The sequence below is a fragment of the Cetorhinus maximus genome, chromosome 9 (genome assembly GCF_964194155.1).
Source record: "Cetorhinus maximus chromosome 9, sCetMax3.hap1.1, whole genome shotgun sequence".
Taxonomy (NCBI): domain Eukaryota; kingdom Metazoa; phylum Chordata; class Chondrichthyes; order Lamniformes; family Cetorhinidae; genus Cetorhinus; species Cetorhinus maximus.
In genome coordinates, this window is record NC_135887.1 from 27,089,143 (window position 1) to 27,101,579 (window position 12,437).

At 42.7% G+C, this 12,437-nt stretch overlaps 1 protein-coding gene across 14 annotated transcripts in view; it reads right to left on the bottom strand.

The window, feature by feature from the left end:
* The window catches only part of ncor1 (nuclear receptor corepressor 1), a 399,352-nt gene that overhangs the window by 92,086 nt on the left and 294,829 nt on the right, over positions 1–12,437 (bottom strand). For 12 of the 14 annotated variants that reach the window (XM_078548371.1, XM_078548367.1, XM_078548369.1 and 9 more), the window contains 3 exons: positions 3,903–4,070; positions 2,597–2,772; positions 709–747 (listed from right to left, as the gene is read on the bottom strand). In XM_078548371.1, coding sequence (XP_078404497.1) covers positions 709–747; positions 2,597–2,772; positions 3,903–4,070 — 383 coding nt within the window. The remainder of the gene's footprint in view (positions 1–708; positions 748–2,596; positions 2,773–3,902; positions 4,071–12,437) is intronic. The other 2 variants (XM_078548359.1, XM_078548364.1) reach the window with 2 other exon arrangements.

A 12,437-nucleotide genomic window follows, 5' to 3' on the forward strand; every position in this document is an offset into this window, starting at 1 on the left:
TTCAAACTTAACTTGCCCCTCTAGCCTTAATGAACTGTTCCAGTTATGACACAAGTTGACCGTTCCATTATTAACAATAAGCCATTCAATCGTGGGCATGGTTCATTGAAGGTTCACAGAAGATAAGGAAAGGTGACATCATTTCACGTAGATTGTAGAATCTGAATTTCTGAACATTGGGTTTTGTACCAGCACTGACACTCATCAGTTTCAAACAATGCATTTAGCTGAGGGGCAGTTAAGGTCTGTGACAGCCTGCAAACTTTAATCTGCATTGATTCAGTGCTGGTACTGCCATTCCTGCGCATGACCAAGCTAGGTGACAGTGGCATCCATGTGCTTCGCCTCTTGCTGCTTATCTCTGCACACCACAAAATAACGACTTCGGGGCTGGTTTCCTCCTTGGTAAAGAGCACTGACCCAATTTAGGCTGGCACACATCCACTGCTGGCACAGACTGTTAATGTGTACCTAGCAAATAACCACAGCACCACGCAGGGACTGACATACCTTCCTGTGGAAAAATCATTTGCCCTTCAAGCTGCCTCAACAAGCTTACCATACGGCAACATCATGACAATCCAGTTAGGGAGCTTCTTTAGTGGGCTGGCTTGTTAGCACTTACCTGCCTCACTGTGATACACAAAGCACAAACAGAAACACAAACACATTTACAGAAATCAAAGGAAGTAATTGGAGGATCCATACCTGTAACCGACTCTGGCAGATTGCTGCTCCCATGTACTGCTGTAATCAATGTAAACACATTCACACGTGGCTGCAGACTGCTTCTCATTAGCCCATACATTGTTGCAATTTAATTAAAATATTTTCTTTAAAACACTAAATTCTGAGTAGCTAAATACAGTATTAGTTGATTTATTACAAAGTTATCACGATATAGCATAATTCACGGGCTCAATGTGAAAAGTGGGATCGGGGCACACATCCTCTCAGCAGTTCATGGCATACTCTCGTCAACATTAGGAAGCCGATTCATGCATTTAGTCTCAGGGAACAAAAGCAACATTTAACCTTTTCAGAAACTGCAATGCAAAGCACAAGCCACAACATTCTACTCGGGTTCAGCCAATATTCCAGTCCTTGGAGCAGGCCTCTAATTAATCTGCACGTGTAACTACATAACCCATGGCAGGCTTCACATAGAAGTGGACGACATTGACCCTTGCATCACTGCTCCAGCATCAGAAGGCTGGCTCAATGTCTCTCTGATGCACTAACCTGCAGAATGACAGAGAGCTAAACTCAAACTATGTTCTTGATTCTGGTCTAACAACTAACAATTCTTTTTGCGAAAATGATGGTACTTCAATGCATCACGTGCTGACAAAACAAGATGCCACTTACTGATACCTAAACTCCACAGAGGCAGTTATGAAGTGGCTGAATGGACCAAAATGTCTGACAGCACATTCATCACAACTGCTTGTACAGTGCAGTGTGCAGCATTCTACACTGCCCCATGCCGAACAGCACTCTGCTACTCCACCTGATTACAATCTATGCTGGAAACAAACAGAATCCACTCCAACTTTACCCTGCTGGTTTAGCAGTCCAGGCGCTCGATTCAGGAACCCTGTGGTGACTCAGGTTCCTGGAGCAGCTCAATGCTTTAACCTACCAGCCACAGTTACAATGAGTCATCAGTTTCTGGCGGCCTCACAAAAGCATGGAGAGAAAAGGAAAATTTATCTCACGACTCAGCCAGCCAAACATGCAACGTAGAAAGTCAAAGTCGTGCAGACATCAGTCCAGCTCACACCCACAGGAGCTTGAAGCTTCATGAGGATAGAGACCTCCAAGAAATACAGGAGAACCCAGGTACTCTTAATGAAAACACAGCCGCTTATCACCCCATGAGATGGTGCACGTCAGACAAGTTTTAACCAAAGATGAACAAAACCATTTATACTGTAGAAGCAAGCAAGACAAACAAATCATTTGACTTCTAAACATGTAACAGATTCACTGAAGATGAATAACATTTGAAAAACTGGTAAACAGAGAGCTGTTTCCTCACAAGCAGCAGGATATGTAGCCATGTCCTGACAGGTACGCAATGTAGATAAACTCATGTTACACACACACATATGCATGCACCAAGGAAGGCCACAGACAGAGGCCTGGAAATCTGGCCAGAGAATGACAGGTGTGCAGAGGAATATCAATTAGCCGAAGAACTAATCCCACAGGGCACATTGGGCAGCTGAGCTCACTCTGTATTGCCACTTTAGATGGAATAATCTTGGATTATTGAGCCTCAGGTGATCTCTAACGTGTCCTGACTGGGATTATGTCAATTCAGTAGAAAGATCAGACCATATTAGTCAGCAAATGCTTAATTTCCACACTTCCCAGAACTAACATTCATGTTTGTCCCACACACTCCAGGCAAACTTCCATGTTCAACAAAGGACGCACCACAGAAATCAGTTGGCTATTAAGAATCTACTAGGTTCTGTGCAAGAACACTACAAAATTACTGCCTTGATTGTTTTAGATTTATACCATATTGAGGGTGTCTCAATGGAATCTATCTAGAGGTGAATCTGTGCTGCATGGGATTCCTGCTTACCTGCGAGATAGAGCCTCCCATGTTGAATGATGGCTTTTCAGTGGACAGTGGTGGTTTTGTTGAAGGGATGAGAGGGGGAGGGGAGGGAATGTTGGATGGTCGAGCTGGTCTGGTAATTGCCAACTTTCCTCCCTCAGATGTGGCTTGCATCACTTGATGTGGAGCAGGCTGAAGAACTGCAAGTCAAGATGACAAGGACAGTCAGTCAAATGTGTCTTCTTAATTACATCAGGACAACCAATGTCTTCGTAAATTAAAGGTAATGTCCTTGCAACTTTAGAGACTCAAAATCTAAATATGCATTGACTTGTTCTGCTGTCTTTACTTCCTCCTCTTTTTTGACTCACTTCCTACTTTTTGCAACCTGGTTCTACCTATTGTCTGAACTTTGGTAGCAAACTGACTTTGGAATCTATGATGCATGTAAAGCACTTGCATTTATATAGCATCATTCACAACTTTAGCTTGATCCTAAGGCAGTTCAGATACTGCAGTAATTTGAAATGCTGTTACATAGGAAACAAAGCAACCAATTAGTACACAGCAAGATCCCTCAAACAGCAATGACTAGATAGTTCTTTTCAGCAATGTTGCTTGAAGTATACATGGTAGCCAGTGCACCAGAAGAACTCAAATAATGCTTCAAATAGTGCTGTGGGATCATTTATGTCCATCCAAGGGGGAAGACGTAACCTTCGTTTAAAATCTAATTTAAAGATGGCACCTCCAACAGTCCAGTGTTCCCTCAGTGTTGCATTGGGAGTGCCAGCCTAGATTATGTGCTCAAGTCACTGGGTGGGAGTTGAAACAAAGAACATTAACGCAGGGACTCTTGAGCCATAGTTAACATTGCCCTGAACATCTGCCTGCCTTGAGAAAGCTGGTAGCATTATTTAACGTACTACTGCTACCAGCTGTGTATTCATGAACATTAAAGTGACAAGTCATGAAGCAGATGTGAATTTCTCTAAAGGCAACATATCCTGTCAACTACTTTCCCAATAACTGTGATAGTCTGTGTTTAAGAACAGAAGAAATAGAAGCAAGAATAGGCTATTCGGCTCCTCAAGCCTGCTCCATCATTCAATAAGATTATGGCTGATCTTCTATCTCAGCTACACCTTCTCATATTATCCTCAAATCCCTTGATTCTCAGTATCCAAAATTCTGTCAATCACTGACTTGAATATACTCCATTTAAAATATGTGACCTTTGAAACCTGATCATTGTATTTTATTTCCAGAAGATGCAGACATACAACTAGAGGCACAAGGCAAAAAAGTGTTGTTAATTGTGGCTCACTACCTGGTGGTACACTGTACCGCAAGGTGTTCATCTCTGATTGTGGAGAAAGTTTACAGGATTCCCTTGGGGACAGCCTGTAAGGTGATGCAGATCTAGCTCCCGCTGTCTGTGATTCCTGCTCCATCACACGTCGAGCCTCATGATATGGCATGTAAGCAAACGGTTTACCTGCAGGAGACAGAATGACAGATATTGTACAATTATTAACTCACAGCATCACCACCATCAGTCACCTAAGTCCATAACTTCTACTTTCATTTTGTTAGTAAGGAGCATGGAAAGGTGCAGAAACAGCAGGGGTCTGGGCAGATGAGGGGGTCAGGCAGAAAGAGGGGGAGGGGGCCAGGCGTGGAGAAGATGCCAAAGTGAAACAGTCTCACTGGAACTATGGGGTTGGGCTAACGATGTCATGTTTTGTACTGGCTGTCGAATCACAGGGTAGTCTCAATACTCTTTTTGCAGCTTGGACCTCTTGCAATAAGCAGCTTGCAAAAGGAAAGAGGCAAATGATGCAGAAAGCTGCTCTTGTGATATACAATGGCTGTGTAATAGGATTCCATATCTACCAATTAAATGTGCATTAAATTGAGAAAGTGCCATTAATTTGGCCTCTATGAAGTATTTTAAATGTCAATTACATTTGATTTTTATCACTTCACGTTTGAATGAAACACAAAACACTCCAGCACATAGAACATTGCCATACAGGGGCATGAAGTGAGTTCTATTTATAACATTTTATTACATCAGCAATACAACCATAAATATAAGCAATGTAATGATGAAATTGCACACTGTCGTCTCAGTTTACATACCCAGCCGGGTATCCCTTCACTCTAAACTGCACAGGGCTAAGCATTCTAATAGTGCACAATAACTGAACGCTAAAATTCTCATTCACTGATGTACATGCTTCATAAGTTTATACACTTATGAGGCTTGTACACTTACAAGCCTCATAAGTGTATAAACGATTGTCATACTTCCCTCTGATATCTGCTCTCACTGTCAAGGAAGGTTCTACAAAGATTATCCTGGGAACATACTGATTGTCAGGCCACAAATTTTTGTCATTTGTCTATAAGCCACTGCTTATAGGACAAGAGATTAAACACCTTGCCAAGGAACATAGATAGAAAATTCAGAACATAGCACTGAAAGCACACAGGGTAAAGACAGTCACCCCTTGGATGCTGGTGGGTCTGCCATGTGTTTCCATCATATTTTTCTTTATTCTTTCATGGAATACAGACATTGCTGGTAAGGCCAGCATTTGTTGTCCATCCGTAATTTCCCCTCGAACTGAGTGGCTTCTTAGGCCATTTCAGAGGGCAGTTAAGAGTCAACCACATTGCTGTGGGTCTGGAGTCACATGTAGGCCAGGTAAGGATGGCAGATTTTCTTCCCTAAAAACCAGATGGGTTTTCACAACATGGTCACCATTATTATTCCAGATTTATTAACAGAATTCAAATTCCACCAGCTGTCGTGGTGGGAGCATTAGTCTGGATTACTGGTCCAGTGACATTACCACTATGCCACCATCTCTCCAGCTGGTGTTTTAAACAAAGTAGGAAATATCTATGCCCATGCACTCGTGCTTTCATATTAATTCAGTCTAAGACTTGCTTGCGGGCTGGAACCCATGCAGATTTCATCATGCTACAAGCTCACCGGCAATCATACAGTAGCTAGCCAAAAAAATACTGAGTATCAAAACAGAAAGAAAATACATTTACTGAATAAGCAATGTGTTAGCAATTCACCACTCTGTGCCTGAGTCAGGATGGTTTTTGTTTATAGATAAACTTTGAAGTAATGGATAGAAATTATGACTTTGGTCATCCTGATGCTCATTTAGAGGCTATTTTGATTTATCAGGCTATCTGACAGTGTAGAGGTGGCCATGGCGTCAAGGGAATTCCTGCTGTGCATCTTCCTTGTAGATGGTACACACTGCTGTCACTGTGTGCCGGTGGTGGAGGGAGTGAGTGTTCGTGGATGGGGTGATAATCAAGCGGGCTGCTTTGTCCTGGGTGATGTTGAGCTTCTTGAGTGTTGTTGGAGCTGCACTCATCCAGGCAAGTGGACAGTATTCCATCACACTCCTGACTTGTGCTTGTAGATGGTGGACAGGCTTTGGGGAGTCAGGTGGTGAGTTACTTGCTGCAGGATTCCTAGCCTCTGACCTGCTCTTGTAGCCACAGTATATATATGGCCAGTACAGTTCAGTTTCTGGTGAATGGTAACCCCGCCTCGGGATGCTGATAGTGGGGGATTCAGCAATGGTAATGCCATTGAATGTCAAGGGGCGATGGTTAGATTCTCTCTTGTTGGAGGTGGTCATTGCCTGGTGCTTTTGTGGTGCGAATGTTACTTGCCACTTGTCAGCCCAAGTCTGGATATTGTCCAGGTCTTGCTGAATTTGGACATGGACTGCTTCAGTTTCTGAGGAATCACGAATGGTGCTTAACATTACGCAATCATCAGCGCACATCCTCATTTCTGACCTCATGATGGTAGGAAGATCATTGATGAAGTAGCTGAAGGTGGTTGAGCCTAGGACACTACCCTGCAGTGAACTCCAGGAACTGAGATGATTGACCTCCAACAACCACAACCATCTTCCTTTGTGCTAGGTATGACTCCAACCAGTGGAGAGTTTTCCCCCGATTTCCATTGACTCCAGTTTTGCTAGGGCTCCTTGATGCTACACTTGGATCAAATGCTGCCTTGATGTCAAGTGCAGTCACTCTCACCTCATTGTGCAATGAGATAGGATTGATTAATGACCTCACAGTGAAGGCGCCCCTTGGTAGCAGTGATCATAATATGACTGAATTTTACATTCAGTTTGAGGGAGACAAGACTGGGTCTAACACTAGTATTTTAAGATTAAATAAGGGCAATTACGAGGCCATGAAAGCAGAGCAAATGAAAGAGAACTAGCAGTTTAAGTTAAGGGAAAGGTCAAGAGAGATCCAGTGGCAGACATTTAAGGAGATATTTCAGAATACACAGAATTGATACATTCCAACAAGGAAAGATCCAAGTGGAGGATCCACCATCTGTGGTTAACTAAAAAAGTGGAAGATAGTATCAAACTTAAAGAAAAAGCATATAATTGTGCAAAGTTGGGTGGCAGGTCAGAAGATTGAACATAATATTAAAAAAAGCAAAGAATGACCAAAAGATAAATAAAGAGGGAAAAATTAGAGTACGAGAGAAAGCCAGCAAGAAATATAAAGACAGTCAGAGTTTCTATAAATATTTGAAAAGGAAAAGAGTTAACAAAGTGAGCGTTGGTTCTATAGAAAGTAAGTCTGAGGAATTAATAATGGAAAATAAGGAGATGGCAGATGAATTGAATAAGTATTTTGCATTAGTCTTCACTACAGAGGATACAAGCAACATCCCAGAAATAGCTTTAAATCAGGAATTGGAAGGGAGGGAGGAAATCAAGAAAATTACAATCATCTGGGAAATGGTACTTAGTAAATTTTTGGAGGGCGGTGGGAATCTGGAACTCACTGCCTGAAAGGGTGGTTGAGTCAGAAACTCTTGTAACATTTAAGAAGTATTTAGATATTCATTTGCATTGCCATGGCCTCCATGGCTATGGGCCAAGCGCTGAAAAATGGGATTAGTGTAGTCAGATCTTTGTTGACTGGTGTGGACACGATGGGCCGAATGGCCTCCTTCTGTGCTGTAAATGTCTCTGAGTCTATGAATGAGACACATCTGGAATACTGTGCACAGTATTGGTCTCCGTATTTAAGTAAAGATGTAAATGGATTAGAAGCTGTTCAGAGAAGGTTTACCAGATTAATACCTGGAATGGCTGGGTTATCTTATGAGGAAAGGTTAGACAGGCTAGGCTTATATCCGCTGGAGTTTAGAAAAGTAAGAGGTGACTTGATTGAAACACACACGATTCGGAGGGAACTTGACAGGGCGAATGTGGAAAGGATATTTCTCCTTGCAGGAGAATCTAGAACAAGGGGTCATTGTTTCAAAATAAGGAGTCACCCGCCCATTTAGGACAGAGATGAGGAAACTTTTTTCCTCTCAAGAGGGTTGAGAGACTTTGGAGTTCTCTTCCTCAAAAGGTGGTTAAGGCAGAGTCCTTGAATATCCTTAAGGCAGAGGTAGATAGATTCTTGATAAGCAAGAGGTTGAAAGGGTATTGAAGGTAGACAGGAATGTGAGGTTAAAATCAGATCAGCCATGATCTTGTTGAATGGCAGAGCAGGTTTGAGGGGCCGAGTGGCCTACTCCTACTCCTAATTTGTATATTCGTACATATGAAATGCTGAGAGAGTTCGGCACTGTCGGAGTTGCAGCCTTGCAGAAACAACATCAAATTGAGACCCTGTCTGCCCTCTCGAATGGAAGTAAAAGTTTCCAGAGCACAGTTTCAAAGAAGAGTGGGGAAGTTATTCCTGGTGTCCTGGAAATAATTTATCCCTCAATCAACAAGATTATCTGTTCATTTGATGAGGTTGGCCAAGTGGGCCAATTGTCTGTGGGGGAACATTTGGGTAGAGGGTGAGGGTGAGGGTGAGTGTACCAGGGCATAGATCAGCTAGCAGAATGTATTAAATTCCAGCTGCTACTTGTCTGCCCAGAGAAGTGTGAGTAATGCATTTTGGCAGAGGGGACAGGGAGAGGCAATCCAAGCTTAATAGAACCACAGAACCATACAAAAATTACAATGCAGAAAGAGGCCATTCAGCCCAGCATGTCTGTGTCGGCCAAAAAGAGAAAAAAGAAACTGGCCGCTCATTTTAATCCCACTTTCCAGCCCCTGGTCCATAGCCTTGTAGGTTACAGTGCTTCAGATGCAGATCCAGGTATCTTTTAAATGAGTTGAGTATTTCAGCCTCAACCACCAACTTAGGCAGCAAATTCAAGACGCCAACCACCCTCTGGGAGAAAAAGATTTTCCTCCTGAAGTTTGAAGTTTTTCTTCATGTTCCCTCTAATCTTTCTATTAATCACATTACATCTATGCCCCCTGGTAACTGACCCCTCAGGTAAGGGAAACAAGTCTTTCCTGTCTTCTCTGTCTAGGCCCCTCATCATTTTGTACATCTCAATTAGGTCACCCCTCAGACTCCTTTGATCAAATGAAAACAAGCCTAGCCTATCCAATCTCTCCTCATAGCTGCAATTTTCAAGCCCTGGCAACATTCTTGTAAATCTCCTCTGTACTCTCTCCAGAACAATTATGTCCTTCTTGCAATGTGGTGACCAGGACTGTACACAAAACTCCAGCTGTGGCCTAAACAGCATTTTATATATTTCTTCATTACATCCCTGCTCTTGTATTCAATGCCTCGTCCACTAAGGGAAAGCATTCCATATGCTTTCTTGACCACCTTGTCCACTTGTCCTGCCACCTTCAAGGACTTGTGGACATGCACTCCAAGGTCTCTCACTTCCTCAACCCCTCTCAATAATTTCCCCTTTATTGAGTATTCCTTAGCTTTGTTTGCCCTCCCAAATGCATTACCTCACATTTTTCCAGATTGAATTCCATTTGCCACTTCTCCCCCGACTTAACCAAATCATTGATATCATTCTGGAGTCGACAACTATCCTACTCACTATCAACTAGACAGTCAATATTTGTGTCATCTGCAAATTTCCCAATCACACCTCCCACATTTAAGTCTAAATCATTAATATGTACAACAAACAGCAAGGGCCCCAACACTGAGCCCTGTGGAACCCCACTGGAAACCGTTTTCCATTCGCAAAAACATCCATCGACCATTATCCTGTGTTTCCTGTCACTGAGCCGATTTTGGATCCAACCTGCCACCTTCCCCTGTATCCCATGAGATCTCACATTCCTGACCAGTCTGCCGTGGGACCTTGTCAAGTGCCTTACTAAAACCCATGTAGACAATATCCACTGCACTACCCTCATCAATCCTCCTGGTTACTGTCTCAAAAAACTCTGTCAAGTTAGTAAGACGCGATCTTCCGCTAACAAAACCACACTGACTGTCCCTGATCAATCCGTGCCTTTCTAAGTGAAAGTTTATCCCGTCTCTCAGAAATGTTTCCAATAATTTGCCCACCACTGAAGTCAGACTGACCGGCCTATAATTTTCTGGCCTATCCCTCGCACTCTTTTTAAATAACGGTACAACGTTCGCAGACCTCCAATCCTCTGGGACCTCACCTGTATCTAGTAAAGATTGGAAAATGATCCTCAGAGGCTATTTCCTTTCTGGCTTCCTTCAACAGCTTGGGATACAATCCATCCGGCCCTGGTGATTTATCCACCTTCAAGGATCCCAGTCCCTCCGGTACTTCCTCTTTCACTATGCTTATTGTATCTAATGTTTCACACTCCTCCTCTTTAACTAGAATGTCTGCATCGTCCCTCTCCTTAGTGAAGACAGAGACAAAGTACTCATTGAGAATGCTGCCCACATCTTCTGCATCAACCCACCATTTACCATGTAGATCTCTGCCTTACCTTTTCCTTAGTTATTCTCTTGCTCTTAATGCACTGGTAAAACATCTTAGGATTTTCTTTGATTTTACCTGCCAATATTTTTTCATATCCTCTCTTTGCTTTCCTAATTTCCATTTTTACTTCACCCCTGTACTTTCTATACTCCTGTAGGCTTTCTACAGTATTAAGTCTTTTGTGACTGACATGAGCTTTCTTTTTATGATTTATCTCACCATGTATGTTTCTGGATAACCAGGAGGCTCTAGGTTTGGCAATACCACCCTTTTCTTTGTGGGGACATGTCTATACTGTGCCCAGAGAATCTCACCTTTGAATGCCTCCCACTGATTTGACACAGTTTTTCATTCTAATAGCTGTATCCAGTCCACTCTCGCCAGCTCACCTCTCAGCTCTTGCCTTTCCCAATTTAGAACTTTTATTCCTGTTCTATCTTTGTCCTTTTCCATAATGATGCTAAATCTAATTGAATTATGGTCACTATCTCCAAAATGGTCCCCCACTGCTACTTCATCCACTTGCCCAGCTTCATTTCCTAAGACTGAATCTAGAATTGTGACACCTCTCGTTGGGCTTGTTATGTGCCGGCTAAAGAAGTTCTCTTGAATACAGTTCAAGAATTTTGCATCCTCTGTGCCCTTTACATTGTGCGTATCCGAAATGATATTTGGGTAGTTGAAGTCCCCAACGATTACTGCCCTATTGTTTTTGCACTCAGAAATATGTCTACATATTTGCTCTTGTAACTCCCTTCCACTATTTGGGAGTCTATAGTACATTCCTAGTAGTATGGCTGACCCATTTTTATTTCTGAGCTCAACCCATATGGCCTCATTTGATGCTTCATTTAGTATATCATCCTTTCTCAATGCTGTAATTGATTCTTTAACCAATAATGCTACACACCCACCTTTTTTCTCCCCTCTCTATCCTGCCTGAAAATTCTATAACCAGGGATGTTGAGCTGCCATTTTTGCCCCTCCTTAAGCTACGTTTCTGTTATAGAGGTGATATCATACTGCCACGTGTCTATCTGTGCCCTCAGCTCATTGGCGTTATTCACTATGCTCCTGGCATTTACATATATGCCTTTTAACACTGCCAAATTCCTGTGCTGTACACTATTCAATCTGTGTTGCTTCTGTCTTTCAGAGTCACTCACTAATTCGCCATCTCCCGTTCCCTGCTCTGAATTTGCCTTTCCACCCCCTGCCAATTTAGTTTAAACCTCCCCATCAGCACTCCCAAATCTCACTGTGAGGATATTCGTCCCAGTCCTGTTCAGGTGTAGATCATCTGGCTTGTACAGGTCCCACCTTCCCCAGAACCAGTCCCAATGCCTCAGAAATCTGATGTCCTCCCTCCGACACCAGCTTTCCAGCAAAGAGGTCAATTCTCCTATTTCAATACTCGCTTGCACGTGGGACTGGCAGTAATCCTAAGATTACTGCATTAGAGGTCCTGTTTTTCAATCTCCTTCCTAGCTCCCAAAAGTCTGATTTCAGGATCTCATCCCCTTTCCTACCTAAGTCACAGTTCTACAAAGTGTCCAAGGACAGATGGCTCTAGGAGTTGCTGCTGTACCTAGATCCTTGAAGGTGGCAAGACATATGGAGAGAGTAATTAGCAAAGCATATGGGATCTTAGGCTTCATAAATAGAGATATTGAGTACAAAGATAGTGAAGCTTTGTTGAACCTGTATAAGACTCTGGTTAGGATGGCGATGGTGTAGTGGTATTGTCACTGGACTAGTATTCCAGAGACCCAGGGTAATGCTCTGGAGACCCGGATATGAATCCTGCCATGGCAGATGGTGGAATCTGAATTCAATAAAAATCTGGAATTAAAAGTCTAATGATGACCATGAAACCATTGTCGATTGTTGTAAATACCCATCTGGTTCACTATTGTCCTTTAGGGAAAGAAATCTGCTGGTCTGGCCTACATGTGACTCCAGACCCACAGCAATGTGGTTGACTCTTGAATGCCCTCTGAAAATGGCCTAACAAGCCACTCAGTTGTATCAAACTGCTAAAAAGTCAAT